The sequence below is a fragment of the Vidua chalybeata genome, chromosome 8 (assembly GCF_026979565.1).
Source record: "Vidua chalybeata isolate OUT-0048 chromosome 8, bVidCha1 merged haplotype, whole genome shotgun sequence".
NCBI lineage: Eukaryota > Metazoa > Chordata > Aves > Passeriformes > Viduidae > Vidua > Vidua chalybeata.
In genome coordinates this window covers 18,597,945-18,620,405 of record NC_071537.1, presented here as the reverse complement: position 1 = coordinate 18,620,405, position 22,461 = coordinate 18,597,945, and the positions used below count along the sequence as shown (strand labels likewise).

Here is a 22,461-nt window from a genome sequence, read left to right as displayed (position 1 = left end):
TTTGTTCCTTTTAGTGTGATGTAATGGTTGAGAGCTTTCAGAACATCCTTAGGAAGGGCTTTTAGCAAAAACCAAATAAATTTAGGGTAAGTGGTCAAGAAAATTTTTAAGTCTCTATTAGGCTAATAGTAGTAAGAGTGTAGATGTAAGAGTTCAGTCCTCCCTGTTCCCATTCCCAATTTGCTAGAGTTACCATTGTGTAAAATGAGTTAAGACTTATATTCAGTACCTAACAACAAGGATAGACTGTAAAATTACTAAGTGTTCCATGTTAGTTTTAAAAGAATGGGGAGTTACCACTGCAGCCTTAGCAGCTGAAGGAAGTAGCATTGACTGGGAGCTGAAGAATGATTCTCCATTAATATCATCATCTTCAAATAACAGTGATGGCTTCTGTGGCTTTCTTTGGCTGCAGTGAGAGAGGGAAGAAACTGGAAGATTCAGAGGCCATGCATTGCATCTGTTTAAAAGTATCACTTAGGACCATCATTTGCAGCAAGTGTTCCCAGATACAGCACTTGGCTTCCTCACTGTCCCAACAATTCTAACACGCACTTTCTTGTCTACAAAGCTTTCTGCAGAAGTGGAGATAAAAAAAAGCCAAGAGGATTTTATATCACTGGCATAGAAATGGAAAGGCCAGTTCAGTGGTGGCAAAGAGAATGACCCACCACAGACACAAAAGAGCCCAGCACTTCCCCTTCCTTCTCACCCCCCCCCACCACTTCCTCCTCAGCAACAGTACCAGGAACCAACACTTGCAATATGCCTGGGTCCATCTGGTTTTGGAAGGGCTGACAGGCTGTTCTGAATAAATGCCTCCCCATTCCCCTCCCAGGACTGTCACCTCTCTTTAGTGATTGCAAATAAATCCTCCTCATCATCTTCCTCAAAGAGGCTTGTCGTCTTCACATCTTTAGCCTGACTAACAGTGCTAGCTGGTTTTGCAGGGTCTTCTTTTCGGCCACCTTCAGAAGGAAGTTTAGCTGGCTTGGAGACATTCCAATGTTCCTTAAAAAGAAGGAACAAGTTTTCTTTTGTCTTGGTCAAAGCCACTTTGCAATCTTCTTTATAAGGAACACTTCATCATCTTGGCAGTCCTTTCACCTCTCTACTAGTTTACTTAGCTGCCTGCATTTTAGCCACTGTAATCTGACATTGCTCAGGCTTTGCAAAGGGCTTGGTCACCTTTTGGCACACAGTATTAATCCAGCAAAATACAGTACACACATTTTGTTACAGCTGCTCTTGACAACTGAGGTCAGTGTCACCTGCAGTGTCACAAGAGCAGGGTCACTCAGTAGAACCTGATTGGAGCCACTTAAATAGTTAGCAAGTTTGATGAATGGGAAAAAAGAAAAAAAGAGAAAAAACCCACCACATATATGCCCAAGACACCTCTTTACTAGAGTGCTCAATGTTGCACTTGTTTCCTTCACAGCAGTTCTCCCCCAGGCACCCACCTCCTCCCATATCTACCATTTATTAAAGCCTACACAGTAAACAAGATACTTCTGCCTTGTTTGTTTTGCTATTCCCAGCATTTCAAGCGGTTTTCGCACCTTTGTTTGTCCTCTTTGTGAAAGGGACTACAGGCATGACAAAGTCTGAACTTGGTTTATTCTACAGTAAGATAAAAATGCATCTAAAGATATTACTGTTGCCTACTAAACAAGCAATTAGAAGACAAGCAATAAAGTCTATGCAACAGAGTAATTTTGAGAGGTAGAAGGACGAAGAGTCTGGATCCTATTCATATGAGCTAATTCAGAGGTTTCCAGACAAGATTTTAATTTTTAAGTTTTTAATTTACGTTAGTGTCTCTGGCTTTCATTTAAGATGGAGAACAATACTTAGCCTATCCATAGAAGAGGGCTGCTCTATGGGAAGCCTAATTATTTATGTATCATTTTCCCATCCCTAGATTTAGAAAACCAAAACAGCCAAACAAAGGAAAAAACCACCGAAACTTAAGCAAATAAAAATTCCAATAAACAAAACCACATACAAAAGAAACCCACCTCAAAACAACAAAAACCTCAACACATATCTATCTAGAACTGCTAAATGTTCCTTACAGAATTTAAAGCAGCAAGAACAAACTTATTTTTCCCTTTTAGTGTTTTTAAGTCAGATTTGTTGGCAACAGTCTTCATTTGCTATCAAACCTTCTATAAATTACATTGAAAATATTGATTTTCTCTTCCACATGACTTCTATTACCTAGATCCTGTGAAAATTTGGATCAAGGATCAGCCTCCTTAGCTGCAAACCAGTCAAAGGATTGGGGCAGGCATGGCATGGGACACAGCAGAGTTGGTCTTTGGTTCCCTTCTCAAAAGTTTTATGCTTTGTTCAGCATAAAGCCCAGAAACCACTTTCAACCAAATCTCATTCCTCAGTACCTCCTCATCACTGCTGAACAATAAGCTGGAAGCTGTCTTGAGAGGCCCTGACTGTTTTGCTCTCTCTTCTGGGGGCTTTTCCTGGTGCTTCTTGGCAGGTCCCACAAAGAGATCCTTAAAACAAAATAAAATATAGTATTATAAAAAATCAAAAGCCAAAGCCACAATGAAAAGCTCATTGAGAAATCATCAGCACATAAGATACTGTTGCCATCCACTTCTCATGTAAGTAGGATACAGAAACGGTGTTTTTTGAAGACAATTTCAAGTTTAACACCATATTCTGGTACAAGTAATTCTATACATAGAGCATTTGATAGACCAGAAGCTTGTAAGTGCATAGCCTGGTTCTGGCTCACAGATTCTCCACCACAAGATGTGACCAGCAGCCAAAACCCATCACTCAGCAATTCTGCAGCACAGCAGCCAACACAATTGGGCACTGTTTCTAACCCATATAATGAAATGGAGAATGAATCCTATTCTGAAGACAGGCATTAGGTGAGCTGAACATCTACCACTGGGTAAAAAGATTTAAAAAAACACACCCCAATTCAATTTTTTTAAGGTTTCTTGCACAAACTTGTACTCTGACCTCTGTTTCCATACTAGCAGTCACTCTTCTTACACAAATGAATTCAACAGCCATGACAAGAGAAGCAAGAAGTCATCCATGTGACAGATACCACAGGTTTAGGATAAAACAGCTTCTTGAAGCTTGTATTTGTTCTACTGCTCAGTGTTCTCTAGTCCTATCAATCAGAGGGATAATATCCTTCATGTTAGGTCCAGAGGTGAAATGCACTGACTGCAAGCTACTTAAAAGACCTCAAGAACTTGCAAGACTCCCCACTCCCACTCTCCTCCACAGTGCTGTCCGCATGCTCAGAACTGCTGCACAATGCAAAATCAATTTAGTGCTCCATTTGCAAGCCCAATGTTGTAAATTTCTGAATATTTCCTGCTGTATTTGCAACAGCCTGTGCAGGTGGGTTCCCCCACACAGGCAGTATCAGGAAGTGGTACTTACCTCTTCATCATCATCAAACAAGGAAAATGGAGCTTTTGTCATGGACTTGCTGGTGGGGAGAGATGTAGCTTTGGACTTCACAGGTTTACTTGATGAAAACAAATCCTGTGCAAACCAAAGAAATGTTACTTTGCAAAACAAGGTCATATGTTTAAGAAATCTAAAGGGGACATTCATGTTTTTCCTTATGAAAAAATATGTTTAGAATGTTTATGAAGTAGTGGATGCCTTATCTGATGTACCAATCACTTGCAACTGCATTGGGATTTTCCTCATCTTTGCAGGTTAATTGCTAGCTGAAAGCCAAAACAAAACATATGCAGTCTTTAATGATTCTTACTCTTAATTTTATGCTCCTTCCTGTCTTCAGGCCTTTAATTCATGCCTGTGTGTACCACTAATGTTTACCTCCCTAAAGACAGGGAAAACAATCAGCTCTCTTGGAGCAAGAAGGAACTTTCAGAACAGCTGGAAGTATGTACATGGATGTCAGATTTCCCAATCCTACAAAATGCATAAAGAGTCCCAAGATACAAGTGGACTGAAGTCAGGATGACCGAGATCCCAAGGATTTCTGTAGGGATTTCTTGAATAAATACTCACTTCAACATCCTCCTCATCAGAGAAAAGGCCCCTCTGTTTTCTTGGAGGTGTTTCAGATAAAGGCTTGAAATCCTCACCTGAAGATGGTTGACTCTTTAGGACAAAAACAGACTGCATCAGCACCCATTTAGATTCAGTAAGGACCAGCACATCTATGACACATTTTTTTGCAGTAGCCAGGAGGAGGTGTGGCCAGGACCCAGAATTTATTTTATACCACCTCATGTCATTGCTGGGCACAGGGGGAAGGGAGTCTCTTCCAGGGAGAAGTGCTCTGAGTCAGCTCAGCATGGCAGAGGCAGCAGAATCATTTGCCTCTTTTCTGTACCTTCCGTCATCAGTATTGCTGCTGTTGCTGTTTGCTTTCTTATTATCTCTTTGCTGTTTCAAGTAAATTGATTTTATCTCAACCCCTGATCTTTACCTCTTGTGCCTCCAATTCCCCTCTTTAGCCCTCCCCAGGGAGAGAGGGGTGGCAGGAGTGAGCAACAGTGTGGTTGCAGTGGGGGCAGTAAACTGGGAAGTACCTTTCCTAAACTATGACGGATTCCCTGCTAAGAGGCATGCTGATGGCAGAATCCTAGCAGCTGAAGGGACCAAAGGACCCAAGCTTGCCACCTCTTGGCTGAAGTCCAAAACTCATGTGCTATGCACAAGTGACTTGCAGGTCTTACCACAGGCCTCCTCTCTGCCACACCATCCTTCTCAGCAGAAGAATGTATGCAGCAACTCAAGCCAGGCCTCGGAAGCTAAGGGAAAATGTTTCTTTTAACAAGCTATGTTTCGCAAAGGACAAGGGCAGTTTGTGCCAGCTATCATTTCCTGCATTATTACAGCACAGCCCCAGCCTGCCACCAGCTATATTGCCATTAAACTTAGAATGATCCCAGACCCAAGCACTGTCATAAAGCTGGGAATATAAAACAGCCCCTTTTCCTGACTGAGCAGGAGGGGTGCTGCTGAATCAGTTCTCATCCTCTTCACCAGGAAAGCCCAGTGCTGTGAGATCCCTCTCACTGCTCCTGCTTCACTGACCATGGATACTCTTGCACTGCAGCAGAAATAGAAGCTGACTTTGGCCCCTGTGCTCAGGTGCTTCTCATAGGACAACATGGAGAAGGTGCTACAGGACTTGCATTAGACTTCTCAGTCCAGAGGGCAGAAGAGTCACTGCAGCTAATTATGTTCAAATACTCATTGGACAGAATGTATAAAATGAGTATATACAGTATTGACTATAGAAACAAAGAGCATTACTACTTTCCTGAAGGTACTGTTCTGAAAGTGGAGTGGGTATTAGGAGGTTCTCATAACTCTCTCACATACATATGTATGTGCTCAGTATCACGTTCAGAGCTTTCTACAACTTAGAGGAGCTTTCAGCTGAGAAACAGTTTTCTAAACACCCCAAGTTTTGTATATGCTTAGGTAGAACTGTGACATCCACCCTCCTCTCCCATAATACTCACAATACACTAAGGGTTACCAGTTAAATTGCTGTCAGTGGCTGGTGTAAGAGCAGTTTCTGCAGCACAGAACTGTGACATCAAAGGTTTGTTACTCAGGCTGGCTTCATTTCAACCATGAAATTCATAAACATTTTTTATTACCAGAGGCGTCTCATTTTGCTCTCATTTCAATCCTGCCTTAATAAGATTCTTTAAATCACTGCCCACACAAATAAAAACCTCAAACCCCATGTTTAAAAGGCAAAAGGCATTTAAGGACCATTGAAGTACTAAATTATGGAAGACCCTATCAACCTAGTCCTATTTCATGAATATGCCACTTTCACAGTGTTGTATATGGAAAGACTGCTTCAACTGCAGCAGAAACTTTTCCTAAAACCTCAGCCAAACAATCCATTTATATGCCATTACCTTTTTTTCCACAATTTCCTCTCTATGGCTTTCCATTTCTTTAGTTGTGCCAGCAACCAGAGAAGGAATGGCAGGTTTCTCTTTGAATAAGTCACCTTCTTCATCATCATCAAATAGGTCAGCTGTGGACTTGACTACATAAAGAGGCAAAACCAACAGGGAATGAGGAATACACAACAAGAGAAAATAAGGGAGTTTCAAAAGGTAGCATACTGTTTAACGATGACCAACATCAGGAGTCTTTGAGAGAAAAAGCCAGACAAGCTCCCAAAGTGAAACACCACTTACCTGAAAGCACTGGTGACAGAATATGCAGTCAAGCTGAGCCAGCTGGCACCTCTAAAGGCAGTGTTTTGTATTGGCTTAGTACAGGCAGCAGCTAGACCTTGCTAATAGGAAATGCTGGGCACAAAAATTAAAGGCTGTGTGTACCAATTCCCTGATTCAAGTCTAGATACTGCTCTAGTGGTAGAAGGAGCATCCTTAGAGAGAAGTCAGGGGAGAGCATGTACAAACAAACCAGCCCCACACCACTCTGATGAAAAGAAATACCAATGACAAAAAAAACCTCTACAGCAGAACACCAAAAATCAGTCAAAACCATAACCCCTCAAAACCCAACCAGAAATTGCAGTGATGAAGGTTTGAGTTTTGTAACCCACTGGTTCCTACCAATTTCAATTTTGATGACCTTCAGTGTTTAATCTTTCACCACAAATGTTTAGAGGTACCTGGATCTGGAGGCTTTTTATTTGCTTCCACAAAGAAGTCATCATCATCATCATTATCAAACAGAACAACTTTCCCAGGTTGTTTAGGAGTTTTTCCTGTGCTCTGTGCTGCAGATTTCTTGTCTTTTTCCCCAGTTACAGTGGAACTAAACACATCACTTCCTCCTGCAGGTCAGATGGGGGCAGAATAAAAATCAAAATAACATTGCCAGAGTTAACAAAAAACTGAATTTGTGCCATAGTCAGTGACATCAGGTACAGCTTCCATCTCAGCAACTTTTAAGGCGCTCCTGCAACAGTGCCACATCAAAAGCATTAGCTAGACACATTCTGATAAAGCCATGTCACAGACAGCCCCTCACTCTCACTGCAGCCACTTCCTCCTCAAACCTGCTCATCTGCCCTAGAACTGCAGCCAGGCTCTGTGTTGAAGCTAGAAGACTCAGTACTCCCACACTCATGCCCCTATGGACTTCCCAAACCAGAATCCTACTCTACTAACTAGTACACCACACCACTGTGGCCCCATAGAAGTGGTAAGGTGCTTGGGGAGAGGGAAGGACAGGTGACTGAGTTCTTCCCAGGAGCCACACTTGCCATGCAAGCCCAGCAGCCGTACTGCGGTACGAGGCTGGCTTTGGCTGCGAGATCCCTGCACCCACCAGATATGGCAGGGATTCATTAGAGCCAGCCAGAGCAACTGTTCCTTCTGCCTCTGCTGTGGAAATGTCCAGCCCAGTGCTAAGTGCTGACACTCAGCCTCAGTGCTAGTGCAAACACTCCTAAAGGCCTAAGCCTGTCTTTTGGCTTCTCACGTGTATATGCTTGGAAATGAGACAGAGGTGAGGAGATACTTGAATGAAAGTTTGGCAGAAAGTAGAACAACTGCTATTTGGTTAAGTCAGCAGACTGCATAAATTTTGATCAGCAGCAGGTTTTTATTTTAAAAAGTGTATTATGCACTTATAAAGTGCCTCAGGATTGACAGGAATACAGCCACAAAATTTGGTTATTTATTAAAGATTATTGAGTTCCTAAACAGTTCACTGGTATAGCAAAGAAGCCTCAATCTTGGCTTTTCTCTGGTGACTTAAGCCTGTCTACAAGTCATTGAGAGGGAGCAACTAAACTCACTGCATGTACAACAGTACCTCCAAGAAAGAAGAAAGGATTAAAAAATCCCACACATCAATCTGCTGTTTTAAACTCTGTTACTGAGTTTTACAATTATGTAGAAGTCCCACTGTTGACATATATCTTTGACCCTGTATTTGTGTACTTCCTACTCTAAAAATTATGCTGGCTGAGGTCTCAGTTAACTGAAGCCAGTCTTCAAATAGACTCTTATTAATAAAGGCCAAAACTTAAAATTCAGGTACCTCAATCAAGTGAAGAGCCTGCACACCAACAGCAATCTTTGTCAGTAAATTCAAAAACAACTGGTGACATTTATTTTCATTGATCAGCTTGGATTCTGATAAGAAACAGAGATCTTAGTACAATTCTTTTTTACTTTTAGCTCCAAGTTACAGATCTGGTTCTTCCCCATGTATGCAGATCTCTGAATCAAAACCAGAAAAACAAGATTGGTCTTAACATAGGAACTTGATGTTTAAACTATTCTTCTGCTAACCCAAGGCGATATGATAAAATGTGAAAGATCAAAATGCAGTTCCTTCTCAGGCTACAGGTGGAAGCTGTGACTGCATGCACAGCAGAATTAAGCTGCATAATATCAGCTGAAATGACACATATTCTTAAAGTTCAGAGCACAACACTTGAAGCTGACAGTTGCTGATATCTGTCATCAGTGATACCTACCTTCAGAGCTTCTCCAGAATCTTTGATTATCCATAAAACATGCTGCAGTTTAGGCTTAGCATGGTAGAAGCATCTGTATTTGTCATTAAGCATATGATCAAGCAATGCAGTGCTGCTGTATTTGGATATTATTTTCTTTAAAACATCGACAGTAGGTTTTAAAGAAAATAGCATTTTGTGCATGAAGCAATTGGCTATTGAATAAATCATACCTGGAAACAGAAATACTGCACCTGCAGGAACTTTCTTTAAGGACTTTGTAGAGGATGCTGAAATCATAGGAAGTACAATACAAATGGATGCACTTATTTTATGCTGTCAAAGCCTTTCCCACAGAAACAGGAATCCAAGAAGTTGTCTGAACTGCTTTCTATTTCTTAACAGCTCAGAACTCTTTACACATTCTTCTTGAACTTCTGGGCTTTTGCAAATATATGTAACAGTCTATTTTTTTCAATTTAAACTCCACAGAACAGCTCTACTACACTGAAGGTTACAAACATATTACATAATTACATACAGCATTATTTACAACAGTTCACATTCACACACTCAAAACCACTTCAATACAATACATTCAAAACAAAATGGTTTAGTCTCCCAACACATATCTGAAAATTCATCAAATACAGTGCTTCAGTAAAAGCTCTGCAACACAGAATATGTGCTCAGAGTCCTTAAGGGTCTAGATATACACCTAGTGAGAAACTCATGGGAATTAAACTGCAAGAAGAAATCTCTGTTCCCCTCAAACCCACAACTGGATCCTGCAAAGTACACTTGAGAAGCAGGAACTCAGCACAGCAGAGAGCTCTGCCAACAGCAGTAAAGACATCCTCTCAGCTCTAGGAGAGCAGGTGTGTGTAACACATCATAGCGAACAAACACACGTAAAATTCAACATAGCTGCTCTCTATTAAGACTGGTGAGGAGAAGAAACTTGCTCTGCAATTGCTACACCAGGCTTTCTATTTTGGAACAGTCTAGCTGCTAGCAGTAATAAATCACAGCATAGACAAGACTACAGGAGGCAACTGTTGGTTCTTACCTTCAGTTACTGGGACTCGCTCCTCTTTCTCTTTTGATTCTTCTCCTTTTGGTGCTTCAGCAAAAAGATCACTCTGCTCATAGATGAAAGTGCAAACAGGGGGAAACGGTGAATTTGTTTTTGTAGGAAATTAGAGATGCTGATTTTTCCATATTGAATGTTCACTTCTAAGCCAAGACAGGGGAGGTAATCACCACTCCCTTCTCAAAAGGATGTCTGCAAATACAGACTTATACCTAGGTACTCAAGTGTTAACTTGAGCATACACGTTCAGAAAAGCAGCACTCTTCTAAAATTTAATTTACTGATCACTAGTCTGTCTGCTGAAGAGAAGTAATGACCTTTTATCTGCACATCTTCAAGGACTTACACTAATTAATCTACAGTTGGTTAGGTCCTGATTTTACCCTTCTGAGCTTTCCTACTGAAGTTTATACAGTAAGGTTTGAGGGAAAAATTCAGGTCAGGACAAGCATAAAAATACTCCTGAACTTCATGTGGATAAAACATATGTGCAGGGAAATACATTACAGCTCAAAAGCATTGCAGGAGACTCCCATAGTTGTTCCTGTGTTCAGGCTGCAGTGCCCTGTACCAATCTCTAACAATCACAGCCTGGATTTCCAGGAAAATGACAGATTTTTTGAGTATTGACCACTTAATTTCTTGAAAGCCTCGCCTCCCTCTTATGTGAACTGGATATTACAGGTTGACTACCTGGAGAGTCAAAATATATGGTCTTTGTATAAACCTCTGTAGAAAGAAGACAAAACACTTCAGAAAGAGTATGGGAGCACAGGGGTGTGGCAGAGGTGTCCGTGATCAATTGCCATTTGTCAGTTATTATTTGCCTGTTGCCCTGCTGTGTCTGCCTGCTGGTACAGTGCAGCCTCCTCCAATGCACAAGTAAAGTGAAGCTAAGTCACCTTCCGAGATGTTTAACTATCAGATTATTTTTTTTAATATTCTTTTTAAGCTATTGTCTGCCACTTCAAAAAAAATAGAAAAAACATTTTTTCAATAAAAGCTGTGTTAGAATGGAAAGCACTGCACAGAACTATCCCCCTCCCTACAAACAATGCCCCTGTTTGGTGCTTGTTGGGTATATTCTAGTAGATTGGGCATGGTAAGCTTGAGAAACATGAGGCCTCCTTCCAAATTTCAGTCTAATACCTCCTTGCCTCCAAGGAACACCTGACTTTTTTTCTAGCTGCAATAGTGACCACAACATCCCACAAAAGCAACAATATGACTACTGTTCTGGACTAAGCTTGACTGTCACCAATATCAGCTGCATCAGAGGGAACCATGTGCTTTTATTCTTAAATCTTAAGCCCTGACATGAGGTTTCTACACCCTTTCATGTGCACAGTGGTAAAATAAGGTCAGAAATGCATTTCATGCCATTTCTTTCTCAAGTCAGCTCTAGGTAGTACAAGAGTAAACATAGTAAACATTTTTTGCCAACATAAGCATCCCAGGAACTGTACAATGACTGAATGAAACAACACAGCATAACTGCAATAGAAAACTTTTAACAGCACAGAAAGAGAGAAACTCAGCAGCAGCAGTGTCTACACATGGTATGTGAAAGATAAAGTGTGAATGGCTTCATTCAGGGTTCTCCTTCCTTTACAGTTCTCCCAGAATCAGAGAGAGAATGACAAAATCCAGTATTTTCAAAGGCATTTTAATAGAAATCTGCTGATTTAAAATAAACAAACTGGATGGCATTTTGTTTACCACCAGAGCTAAATGTAAGGGGCCAATTAAGCTCTCCTGGAATCAGAACCTGTCTAATATAGTACTGGAACCACATTTGCATCTCTCAGCAGTAGTACTGCAGAGAAGAGGAAATTGTACTAATGGGAACATAAGTTTATCATTTGTGTAGTTCTTCCCCACTGGAAAGCTATGCTATTCCACAACAATTGAATATTACCTAGCAACACAATGCTGTTTGTCCTCTATGTCTTCCAGAAGTGGGAATATTCAGGGATCTTTTGTTTTGTTTTTTTAAAGGGGGAAAACCTCCATTTCTACAATCTGCAGCATTCTCACCTCTTCATCATCAAAGAGGCCTGTTCCACCACTGAAGAGGCCACCCCTTGAACCAAACGGTGTGAAGTCCTCCTCAGTCAGTTTAGGAGGCTTGAAGATGTCATCATCTTCATCTAGAAAGTACAAGAGACACAAGCTTTGGTAAGACTGATCAAGTTTCAGGAAAGGGAATTAGAGACAACCAAACTAAAAACTGCTTTGGTTCCATCTGCTCTCATAAACATGACACAGAGAGAAGCTGCTGAAGACAGATTGGGTTGTGCGGTTCCTGCAGAAGGCCACATGAAAGGAAGAACTCTCACTAAGTGTGTTTCCAGCCTTGTTTACATGCATATCACAACCTAGATTTGTTTACACATTCATCTTAAAGGATGCTTACTAATATCCCACACCCAGCTTCTATAGCAAAAGCCACGATTTCTTAAGTGTTATCTTACAATCCAGCCCAAAATTCAAAAATAAGAGAGGAAGATATCCTACCATCCGATGGAACTCTAACTTCCTTCTTCTCTTTTGGGGTTTTCCTTGTTTTGGTCTCTGATGAGAGGGCTTTAAGAAGAAAGTTTCAATGAAAAACTACTTCACCTTTACTTACAGTCTGAGATCTATCTATGGCAAAAAGAACCTAGAAAAATAGCAAACTAAGCTATAGCTAACTAATGCTGATCTCTGTGCTTTCATATGAATCAGCCTGATTAATCAATTCTATGAAATATAGTTTCTAAAACTAGTACCTAAAATTGTAATAGAATCATTCTGTCAGGCCCTAGGAGTTCAACACAATTGTCTACATGCAGACTAGTGTCACCTGAGATGTCAGAAAGCAACACAGCATTCCAGACAGCCACTCAAATGGCTCCAGATTTATTATTGTCTTCATTCAGCTACCAAAAGCAAAGCCAGAATTTTATCTCCTCTGGCCTTACAAGGTTACTTCAATGACTGGAAGATTTCCCTGTAACTGAACAGGTTAAGTTGGTAGGTTTTATACTCTTGATATCAACAGACCTAGTTTGATTGTTTGAACTGTTCAAGAACACACACACAGCTCTTATCTGTTCATCTTCTCAATATTACAGGTCAACAGCAGCCTCACAAGCACTTGCCAACTCAACTTCAGCTAGTTATTTTCAACTGCTGCTTTGCTGCAAGACTAAATACTTGAGACATCTCTGCCTTTGAAAGCAACACAAAAGTAAATGCATTCTTTAGTCTAAAATATCATGAGTGATAGTAGCAAGGAACACTTCCTGAAAACAGTATATTTAAGCCACAAAGAAAACAAACAATTCACACCACATGAAAAGTCCAATCTACTGCTTGAGGTGTTTTCTACTGTAGAGCTCACAGAAAAACCACAGTGACCAATGGCTTCCACAAACTTAGCTGAAACAGGAGAAAGCACATGTGGTCAAACATGCAGAGGGAGAATCAGATTGGAAAGTAAGCACTTCCAATATTTTGTGTTTTGAGAGTGACCTGTCTCACCTGAAAGCAATGTGTTTCCCACTATAACTCTCAGTGAATTCCGTTTCAGCCCTCTGATTTATGGGCAAAGAATTACTCAGAGCACAAAAGAGTGTCTGCAATTCCTCCTGTCATGCTTTTACCTAATATTATTTGAACATTCAAATAATAGATCTGTGTAACTTCGTGTATTGTAACCCACAATCTCCTGTCCCACACTTTCACAAGTCCCCCATAACTGCACAAATACTTTTCAAAGATTTTGGAGATATCTTTTGGGAGATAACTCACACGAACACTCTTCATCCTGTCTGACTGGCACTTCTCCTTTGATTCGGGCTGCCAGCTCATCTGCAAATGATGTTGGCCTCTTCTTTTTCTGGGCAGTAGGGACAAATAGCAGCAGATCCAGTTAACAACTTGATGCAATTGCAATTATAAATACTGTATTCTATAGCCTCACTTATACAGTATCTTGTCTAGACTTTGCCTGAAGCCCTCAGAAGAAGCAATGCAGCTTTCTGTTAAGAAAGCAGAGATTAGGCATGTATCAAAAATAAAAAAAATCCCCAAAATTTCTAGTTCTGATGAACACATAGTTTTCAATGTCACCTTGCTTTGTAAGGAAGGCAGCAATCACTCACAGGCTTTGTGCTTTCATCTAAGTCTCCTTCCTCGTCCTCCTCTTTTTCAGAGTCAAAGAGATCACAGCCATCATCATCATCTTCATCACTCATCTGGGCTATCCTCTAAAAAACAATTAATATCCTGTTTGCATACAAAACAAGCACAAAACTACAACTGCTTAGATAAAATATTCAAATCAAATTTACAGAAAGGATGGGAACTTACAGCTAACTTGGAGTACTTCACAGCTTTTGAAAGGTAAGGAGTTCTAGCTCCAAGCAAGTTGCTGCATTCTCTAGCACACCCCAACCTTGTGCTGTGTTACTGAATGCTGCAACTGAGGACACAAAGGCTCCCCCCACAAGGTGTGTACCACTACCATACACAAACGAAAGACCTGGCATTTAATCTTAACACAGGAACATTGTGTTAAGTGTTCCTTAGTGTCCCTTGATCAACTAGTAAAAAATTGTATCATCCCGCTCTGTCCTTAGGGTGGACAGCAGAATGAGAGACACTACACGCTCACATCCTGGTTTCAGTCACGTCAATAAGAGGGTGAAAAAGATGAAACGAACTGGATGAGAGCTGGGGGTTGGCACAGTCAAGTGCCCAGAATTGAACTAAATCACCAGCAACCCAAAGGTACTTGCTCATCTTAAAATACATCAGGCATACAAAGCTACCCTATGAAGCTTAAAGTAACACCTGAGTGTTTTTGCAACACTGTATTATTAATAAATACATTAAGTAAGGGGTGCTTTTTTGCAACATTGCTCTTTTGACATTAAATCATGCCAGATTGAGGATCCCCACCTAAAAGTCTTCTGCAGTGGCACATCTAAATATGGATAAGATTCCTTCTTCTAAAACCAATTACTAAAGTCACGCTTGAATTTTTCCATCTCAACATTTGGATAATGAATGAGAAGGGAAGAGAGATTGTTCAAATATCTAATACTGTTCGCATCTTTGATTCCATGTAATACTCAAACTGTATTGTTCCTTGCCTCCTGCACAGTAAGATTAGATTTTTAATTATAAACCAAATAAACCCACAGAAGCCTAGTTTTCCTGGGGTAGATTCTTTGAACTCTCATGTCTCCCAGGTTATTCCTGAGGAAAACACATATCAGGCAATGCCATCCCACATAGGCTCTGTATCTAAGAGCTTGCAAGCATGTCTTTAAGCCCAACCCAGGTTCATTTTCAGAACATGGTGCCATCTGCCCAGGACCTTCCCATAAAAAGTTATAAAAATCAGGCCTCACAAAGTTGCTAATAATCAACTGTCTAGAGCTCTCATCTCCTCTTTCATGCATGCTCACTGTGTCACAAATGTGAAGTCTTTCAGGTATGCACCAGAGTGTTTAACCGTACCGTCTTTTGGTCATCTTCACTAGGGTTTCCAAATTCATCATCTGATTCCTGTAACATAAGAAACCCAGAGACAAGTATCGCACATTACTTTGTCCAGTGGTTAAAGCAGAGGACTAAGAAACTCTGAACTTGCTGAAGTCTGGACATTCAGATCTCCTCACCATGATCTGACCAAGAAATTGTTCCCCCACTGCTGACCATCTTTACAACTGGACCTCACTAGAAAGTCATTAATTCAGCAAAGACAGCAGGCTCCATTGTGACTGCATCCAAGTAACTCAAAAGGGATTTCACTTTAAGTGAACCAAAAGCAAACACCTCAGGAGAAAGGGATTGCTTCCATAGCACAGTTTCAAAGAGAGACATCCCAGCCAAAGCAAGCAAAACATATGAGAAACTGATATTCCAATGTAGCAGATTCATGAAGCAAAGCCTGGAGGTGCTTTAATCAAAGCTTTAAATTTGTTCCTTTCAGTCTCCATCCTATTCTTTGTAACTGTAATTTTCAACAGGTTTGTTCTCCATAAATGAAATTCTTGATAAGAATCTGATTTGCTTCACAAAATTAAATTAGAGTGGAATAAACCACTTCACAGTTTGAAGTATTCTACTTCAATAACAGCTAGAGTCAGTATCACATAAACGTTTCTCTGGAAAGCTGAAGAGGAAACCACTACAAGAACAATAATAAAGTATATTTATGCCAACCAACACAGGGAAAAAACATCATGCAGTATTATCTTGAGAGCCAACATCAAAAAGTAAGGTAGTTAATGCCCTCACATGCAAGGAGTGCTTGTGCAAAGCAGCTGGTACTTGCCACTTACCTCCTCATCCTTCTCTTCACTGTCAATTACACTTCCTCGATCACTATCTACTGATCCTTCTAATTTAAATGGAAACAAAAAAGTTAACATCAGACACAGAACACTGTAGTCCCCATTTAAGCCACCTGAAGACACTGTGAAGAAAACTAAAATTCAGGTAGGTAGAGTGGTTTGAAAGAACTTTGAAAGCTGATGAAATTTTAACACTTTGCATTTCCAATACACAAAGCACAAGTAACTGAGAAGTTACTACTTTGTATACTGGAAACGTGGTTGTTACAGCATGATGAACACTTTTTTCCCCAGCTAATTACAGGCTGCATCTAACCATGCAAGAACAGTACACAGGATAACCAAAGCAGTGATTTAAAACAGTCAAAAATCTTGGGATTAGGAACTAATTACTTGCATAGAAATAAAAGGTCATGCCAGCACATACCTTCACTAGAGAGATCTCCAAGGCCAACATCATCCTGTTCCATAAACTGCTGAGAGCCAATCAAGTAAGGTAAAGGTCTGTCAATATAGAGATCCTGGAAAGAGACAACATCAGGTCTTTCTGACATCTTTGAACAGCCCTACATGGCTGACAAAGACAGAAATCTTACATCCCTTGTTTTAACTCAAGGAAGATACAAACTTGTTTAGAGTCCCCACCAAACGTATGCTTCAAGTCAACATACAACTGGGTGGGCTAGCTGAGGTTTATTCCTCTCAACACTGTCAAACAAAGTGGATACTTCTATTTGTGTAGTCCCAACATGTTTCCTCCTACATCGAACAGAAGAATATCCTTGCAAAGACCTACAGGCATGAGTCTTATCCCAAAACCTGGACCTTGGATTTTTAATTACTGGGATGGCAAAAATCATCCATAAAGATATGGCTTGTACCTAAAACGCGTGAAATTTTTACATCCCACTCCCACACAGAATTGAGGCTTCCCCTTCGAAGTTCACTCCATTAAAATAAATTCCTTTAGGATGACATATCTTAATGCTAACCTAACTGCAAGACAGGCAGGTTACAAAAGGAGCAGCTCAGCAGAGAACACTTCTTCAGACACAGTCATCAAATCCTCTCTTTAGGTAACAGGTTTAGGTAACATCAATTTTACACTACAGCAGTAATACAGCTGACAGAAGCAAAGAGCAAGTCCAAGAAAGCAAAACAAACCCAGCAAGAACAGGTCCCTGTACCTTTGGCTCAAGTATCAGTTCCACTCTTTCATTACTTTCTTCCTCTTCTGAGTCAGAGTTCCCTGCTTTGATGTCTAGCTGTTCAAATGCACTGTCCAGAACCTGCAACCCATAATTCACTGCTTCTTGAATTTTAGGGATTAGATCAGCTTCTTTCTGTTCTCGCGTCTTTTCCTTTAGTAACAGAAAAAACACATGGTCACTGCATTTTACTTAAGACTCAATCTTACCACAGCACACATACAAAATGTTAATTTCAAATTAGCACAACGAAACTTTTTTACTATGTGCATTAGAAGGACAATCAGAATTTTTTTTTTGCTTAATTCATTTTCATCACTCCAGAAACAGAGACATTCTAAACATCCACAAAAGCACAGTATTGTTTTACTTGTGCTCCTAAACTATTATGGGGACATTTATGGTATAATACATCTAGATTTCATATATATATATATATATATATATATATATAGAGAGAGAGAGAGAGAGAGAGAGAGAGAGAGCGCTCTCTGAGTACTTATTCCTAGGAATTATTTCAGTCAGATTCTGCTTCCCCAATTTACTACCTGTGAATCTAGTAAGGTTGCCCAAGGCCTTAGTCCTCTTGCTGAAAAAACATTCATAACCACCTGAAAAATCAATGCATAAGTCTTATCTGCTGGATACCATACTGAGCTTGGGGATGCCCTAACAGATGATCACACACTGTAGTAGCCTCCAATATCACTGTCAGCTTTATGACTGAGTGACATACACTATCCAACAGAGAGACTTCAAGGAGAAAGGAAGGGGCTTGGTTTGTAAGCTGTAAATGTAAGCAAAGCAAGTTTGAAAATGAGAAGGTTGACAATGGCTGCAAACATACTGACAGCACTCAAGGCAGCTGAGGTTTACTACCTGCTCTGTTTTGTCTCCAACATCAGCTTTGGGAATAGGCTCTTCCACTTCTTCATCATATACTCTCTGAAAAGTCAAGCAAAATTAATTAATGTAAGAACAATGTACTACTACAAGAGCTAAACCATGGGTACCACCACAAAATACACTGTTAATATATAATTAATTACACATTAGTTCATTACACATTAAAAAAAAAAAGAAGCCATGGATGACATCAATTACCTTCATGCATTGGTACTGAAGGTACCGTCAGCAGCCTCTCAGCGCAACTGAGGTAATTCAAGTCTGCTAGCAGACTAACCTGATCATGATAAAAAATGCACTGTTTTAACCTTCCCAACGTAAAGCTGTTCTAGACACCTTCAGAGTGAAACCTAGAGTTTGCTTAGAAGCTGTTTACTTCCCTTTAGTTTTCTGTCATTTGGTAGCTCACAGAGAGGGTTCACAAGAACCCTCAACCTTCAGTTTGTTCTGATGATCCCTCACACCCAGCTCTTTGAGCACTCTTTTATAGGACCAGCTACAAGGAGAAAAAGGGGAATAAAAGATCTCCACGGAACCTGCAAACCTAAATCCAAATCTCAAGCACAGGTGCAGTTATCCTCTGGGAAGAGACAGATCTCTCACTAACTAAAATGAGAATCAGAAATGAAGACCTATTTCTGTGCACCATAATTTGGGAACAAACAGCTGTAAGCACATGAGATTTAAAACATTTGGTACAAACTGTTCTCAGCAGAATCATTATGCTGAACAGCCAAAGGTCAGAAAAGACACTGCAGCACCAAAAAAACCCACTACCACCAAAACCCTCCAGAATATAAGTTCAGTTCTCCATCTTTTCCTCTGCCACCATCCTTCCAATAATAATGCCATGATGAGACACGTATGGCCTGAAATAATGCTGATCAAAACAAAACACTTGATAAAACTCAAAGTGCTAAAAAGCCTCCAAAAATCTGAAACACTATTAAAGCTCTCCATCTTAATTAGACATATACTTCCAGTGATACAATGTTGCAACAGACTTTCAAGTCTAGCTTTATCTTTCAAAATAGAGACATCTACAAAGTGGCAACATTAACCAGAAAATATGCTGGTCATGACCACACCAAGGGGACAACTGCCTGTAGTTCAACACCTTTAATACCAAATGCTTTTAGAGTAAAATAACACCATTAGGCAAACTTACAGCATTGTATACCATTCCTCATATTTAGACAGGCAAGTGCAGACAAATGCTACATTCATGCAACTTGTGAAGATAAACCAATACATCCCAGAATTCCCAACTCATTCATAGTTCTAAACCCAAAACTCTGATCACCAGATCATGTATTAGCAAGGAAGGAAGGTATCACTGAAAAGGCAACAGAAACCTGCCAGTATTGGAGAGTGCACCACTCACAAGGGAATTAGGATATGTTTTAACAAAACACAATTAAAAGTAATTTCATCCCTAAATCATCATCAGACTTGCCAGAAAGCTAAATCACTTCTCCACACTACATTAAGAGACAGTGACAAGGTTTGAAGTAAAAGTTTGATGTTGTACTAGAACATACTCACATTCTCTATGAACTGCGTGTTGGACAACATAAGAAAGTCATTGAAGACATTATGAAGGCGACAGTCTGTAGCTTTTGTTTCACTGATCAATCCATCCACCTGTTTTTTGATTTCATGTGTCCTGGAAATGGTTTGCTGTGAGAATTCTTGCAGAAAACGGAGAAGCTGTTGACAACATCAAAGGAAAACAATAGTCAGCAGCATCCAGTCTTCTTCCTTTTGGCACCGTTTGTAAGACAGGCAGAATTGATCATACACTTCAAATGAGGACCAAAACACATGCACATTAGACGGAAACACTCCCACGCACACATACAGGACCAAGTCTCAGCCACGCCGTTCTACATCTCCGTTCGAGCCAACACCTCATTCCAGTTTTCCTGCCCGGAGCGGAGAGTTAAAGCAACGAGAGAGCCGCCAGGCCCGGGACCTGCGTTCTTCCCGCGGCAGGTCCGTCTCCAGACCCCCGGCCACCCCCGGCCAGCGGGCGGCAGCACCGCCCCGCACACGGCCCCGAGCCCCGGCGAGGCCGCGGCCCGCGCACCCCTCCGGTGCCGGGCTCAGGCCCGGTCCCGGCCGCACCGCTCACCCCGGCGTCCGAGGCCAAGGACCAGCTCTGGCTGCTCTTACGGATCTCGTCCAGCGACCAGGGCCGCTCCCACACCGGCGCCGGCTCCGCCACGTCCCCGTTCATCTGCGGGAGAAGGACAGTGAGCAGCGGGACCGCCGCTGGTGCTGGTGCCGCTCCCGGCCCGGCCCGGTCCCGCCGCTCACCCTGGGCTGGCGCCGCCGCTCCCCGCGGTCAGCTGAGCGCCGTCACGTGACCCGCCCCGCCCGCGCGCACCGCAGCGCCGGCAGGGGGCGCCAGGCGGCGCGCGCCGGCGGTTGGGCGGAGCCACCGCGTCCCGTCCCGTCCCGTCCCATCCCGTCCCATCCCATCCCATCCCGTGCCGTGCCGTGCCGTGCCGTGCCGTCCCATCCCATCCCGTGCCGTGCCCTGCCATCCCATCCCATTCCGTGCTGTGCCGTGCCGTGCCGTGCCATCCCATCCCGTGCCGTGCCGTGCCATCCCATCCCATCTCATCCCATCCCATCCCATCCCATCCCGTGCCGTGCCGTGCCCTGCCATCCCATCCCATTCCGTGCTGTGCCGTGCCGTGCCGTGCCGTGCCATCCCATCCCGTGCCGTGCTGTGCCGTGCCATCCCATCCCATCTCATCCCATCCTATCCCGTCCCGTGCCCTGCCATCCCGTCCCGTCCCGTCCCGTCCCGTGCCCTGCCATCCCGTCCCGTCCCGTCCCGTCCCGTCCCGTCCCGTCCCGTCCCGTCCCGTCCTGCCCTCGCGGGGGAATCCCGCGGAAGGAGGAACGCGGCGGGAGCGGGGTCCGGCCGCCGCAGCTGTGTCCAGGCTCTGACCCCCACCACTGAGAGCCAGGACGTGCCTTGTAAGGACACGAGCGCGGCGCGCCCTGCGAGATAGCAGGAGGGTCTGCTGCACACCATTCCCCGCTGGAGCGCCGCACCGGGCTCTGCTGATGCCTAGGCTTACGAGTAAAAAGAGACCTTTTCCTCCTATTTTTCTTACTGAAGTAAATGCAAGGCTTACCCTGAGCCAAGTAAAATCTCCTTTGTTTTATAACTATGAGCCTTGATAAACCCATCCCAGAATTCCTGGATTTGCTAGAAGAAAACACACTAACATGAACAAATACACAGTGCAAATCACCAAACTGGAATTCAATTATCCCTAGGTCTTTTGAGGTTAAACACCCCCACTAACTTCCCCTTTTCTTGCTAATTTTTTTCCAACGGATTAAAAAGCCTTGTCATATGGTATTTCAAACGGTCATTATTACAAGTGAGTTCACGAGAAAGGAAATGACAGGAAATAACCTGTTCTTCCAGGTGGTAACTAAATAATCCATTGGCAATAATCAGACCTTTATATTAGCACATGGAGCTTATTTATTTATTGCACTTGACTACATTGATACCATTCATGAGGAACCAGGGCACTGATTGATCTTACTTGGGTTCTCAAACAAGAAAAAACATGCAAGATCTCCAAGTTCCTATATATTGATCTAATGGCTACATTCAGATCCTGGAAATACATTACTAGGCAAGGGACACAGAAACTTCTAAAAGCAAAGTATCATAATATTCCTTTCAATTCTATTTTTCTGTGATTTTGTGACAAGACACCATTACTGAACTGGCTCAGACCTTCAAACCTAGTACAATTTAAAGAATTTTACTATACTGATAATAAAACAGGAGCTAACAAAGGACAAGTAGAAAAATACTAGCCTAGACTAGTTTCACATAAATATAAACATAAATATAAAATTATTCTCAAAGCCTTTTAGTATTCTGCTGTAGTTTTTCCTCCACACCATTCCATCAATCAGAAAAGCTTGCCTTTAGCTACTTTCCATATTCACTGACATGTGAATCCCCTTTGTTGATAATGCAAAGCTCAGCTTTCACAGAAATTTGTGCATTATAAAACATGAGATCTGTGTGCTTTTTGTGCACTGATGCTGCAAAATGTCAGGCCTTAGCATTGGGCAGCTTCAGGTTTGGGGGTCTTGCAGATCAGTTTCCATAAAAAACCCAGCATGACAGCTACATAGAACCTGAATGGTTCCTAGAGGAAGCTTTTTGTTTGTGATACTCCAGTCTCTCAGCCAAGAGGACTATGAATGGCACAGCAAAAATCTGCTTTCTAGGAGTCCTGTCCTAAACATTACAGACAGGGTTACAAAGAGCATTTCATCCTAAAATTCCTTTTAGAGAGAAATTTAGACAGATTCTATTTAAAGTTTAGAGAAAAGCAGCAAGAAAACATCACAGAGGGGATTTGCTGTTCCCCTCAGAACTCTCTAAATGATTATGTGACATAAAGG

General features: G+C 41.8%; 1 protein-coding gene across 1 annotated transcript in view; it reads right to left on the bottom strand.

Moving 5' to 3' along the window:
* The window catches only part of LOC128791790 (WASH complex subunit 2A-like), a 36,896-nt gene extending 16,556 nt beyond the window's left edge, over positions 1 to 20,340 (bottom strand). The window contains exons 1-21 of the mRNA XM_053949681.1: positions 20,326 to 20,340; positions 20,141 to 20,245; positions 19,552 to 19,716; positions 17,980 to 18,045; positions 17,080 to 17,253; positions 16,320 to 16,413; positions 15,881 to 15,939; positions 15,054 to 15,101; positions 13,691 to 13,795; positions 13,338 to 13,425; positions 12,060 to 12,128; positions 11,580 to 11,692; positions 9,519 to 9,591; positions 8,683 to 8,739; positions 6,650 to 6,814; positions 5,919 to 6,052; positions 4,039 to 4,131; positions 3,436 to 3,540; positions 2,406 to 2,519; positions 848 to 1,011; positions 298 to 409 (exon numbers count right to left, since the gene is read on the bottom strand). Of these exons, the coding sequence (XP_053805656.1) occupies positions 298 to 409; positions 848 to 1,011; positions 2,406 to 2,519; positions 3,436 to 3,540; positions 4,039 to 4,131; positions 5,919 to 6,052; positions 6,650 to 6,814; positions 8,683 to 8,739; positions 9,519 to 9,591; positions 11,580 to 11,692; positions 12,060 to 12,128; positions 13,338 to 13,425; positions 13,691 to 13,795; positions 15,054 to 15,101; positions 15,881 to 15,939; positions 16,320 to 16,413; positions 17,080 to 17,253; positions 17,980 to 18,045; positions 19,552 to 19,716; positions 20,141 to 20,245 (2,103 nt within the window). The 5' untranslated portion in view covers positions 20,326 to 20,340. The remainder of the gene's footprint in view (positions 1 to 297; positions 410 to 847; positions 1,012 to 2,405; positions 2,520 to 3,435; positions 3,541 to 4,038; positions 4,132 to 5,918; positions 6,053 to 6,649; positions 6,815 to 8,682; positions 8,740 to 9,518; positions 9,592 to 11,579; positions 11,693 to 12,059; positions 12,129 to 13,337; positions 13,426 to 13,690; positions 13,796 to 15,053; positions 15,102 to 15,880; positions 15,940 to 16,319; positions 16,414 to 17,079; positions 17,254 to 17,979; positions 18,046 to 19,551; positions 19,717 to 20,140; positions 20,246 to 20,325) is intronic.
* Between the last annotated feature and the right edge of the window lie 2,121 nt (positions 20,341 to 22,461).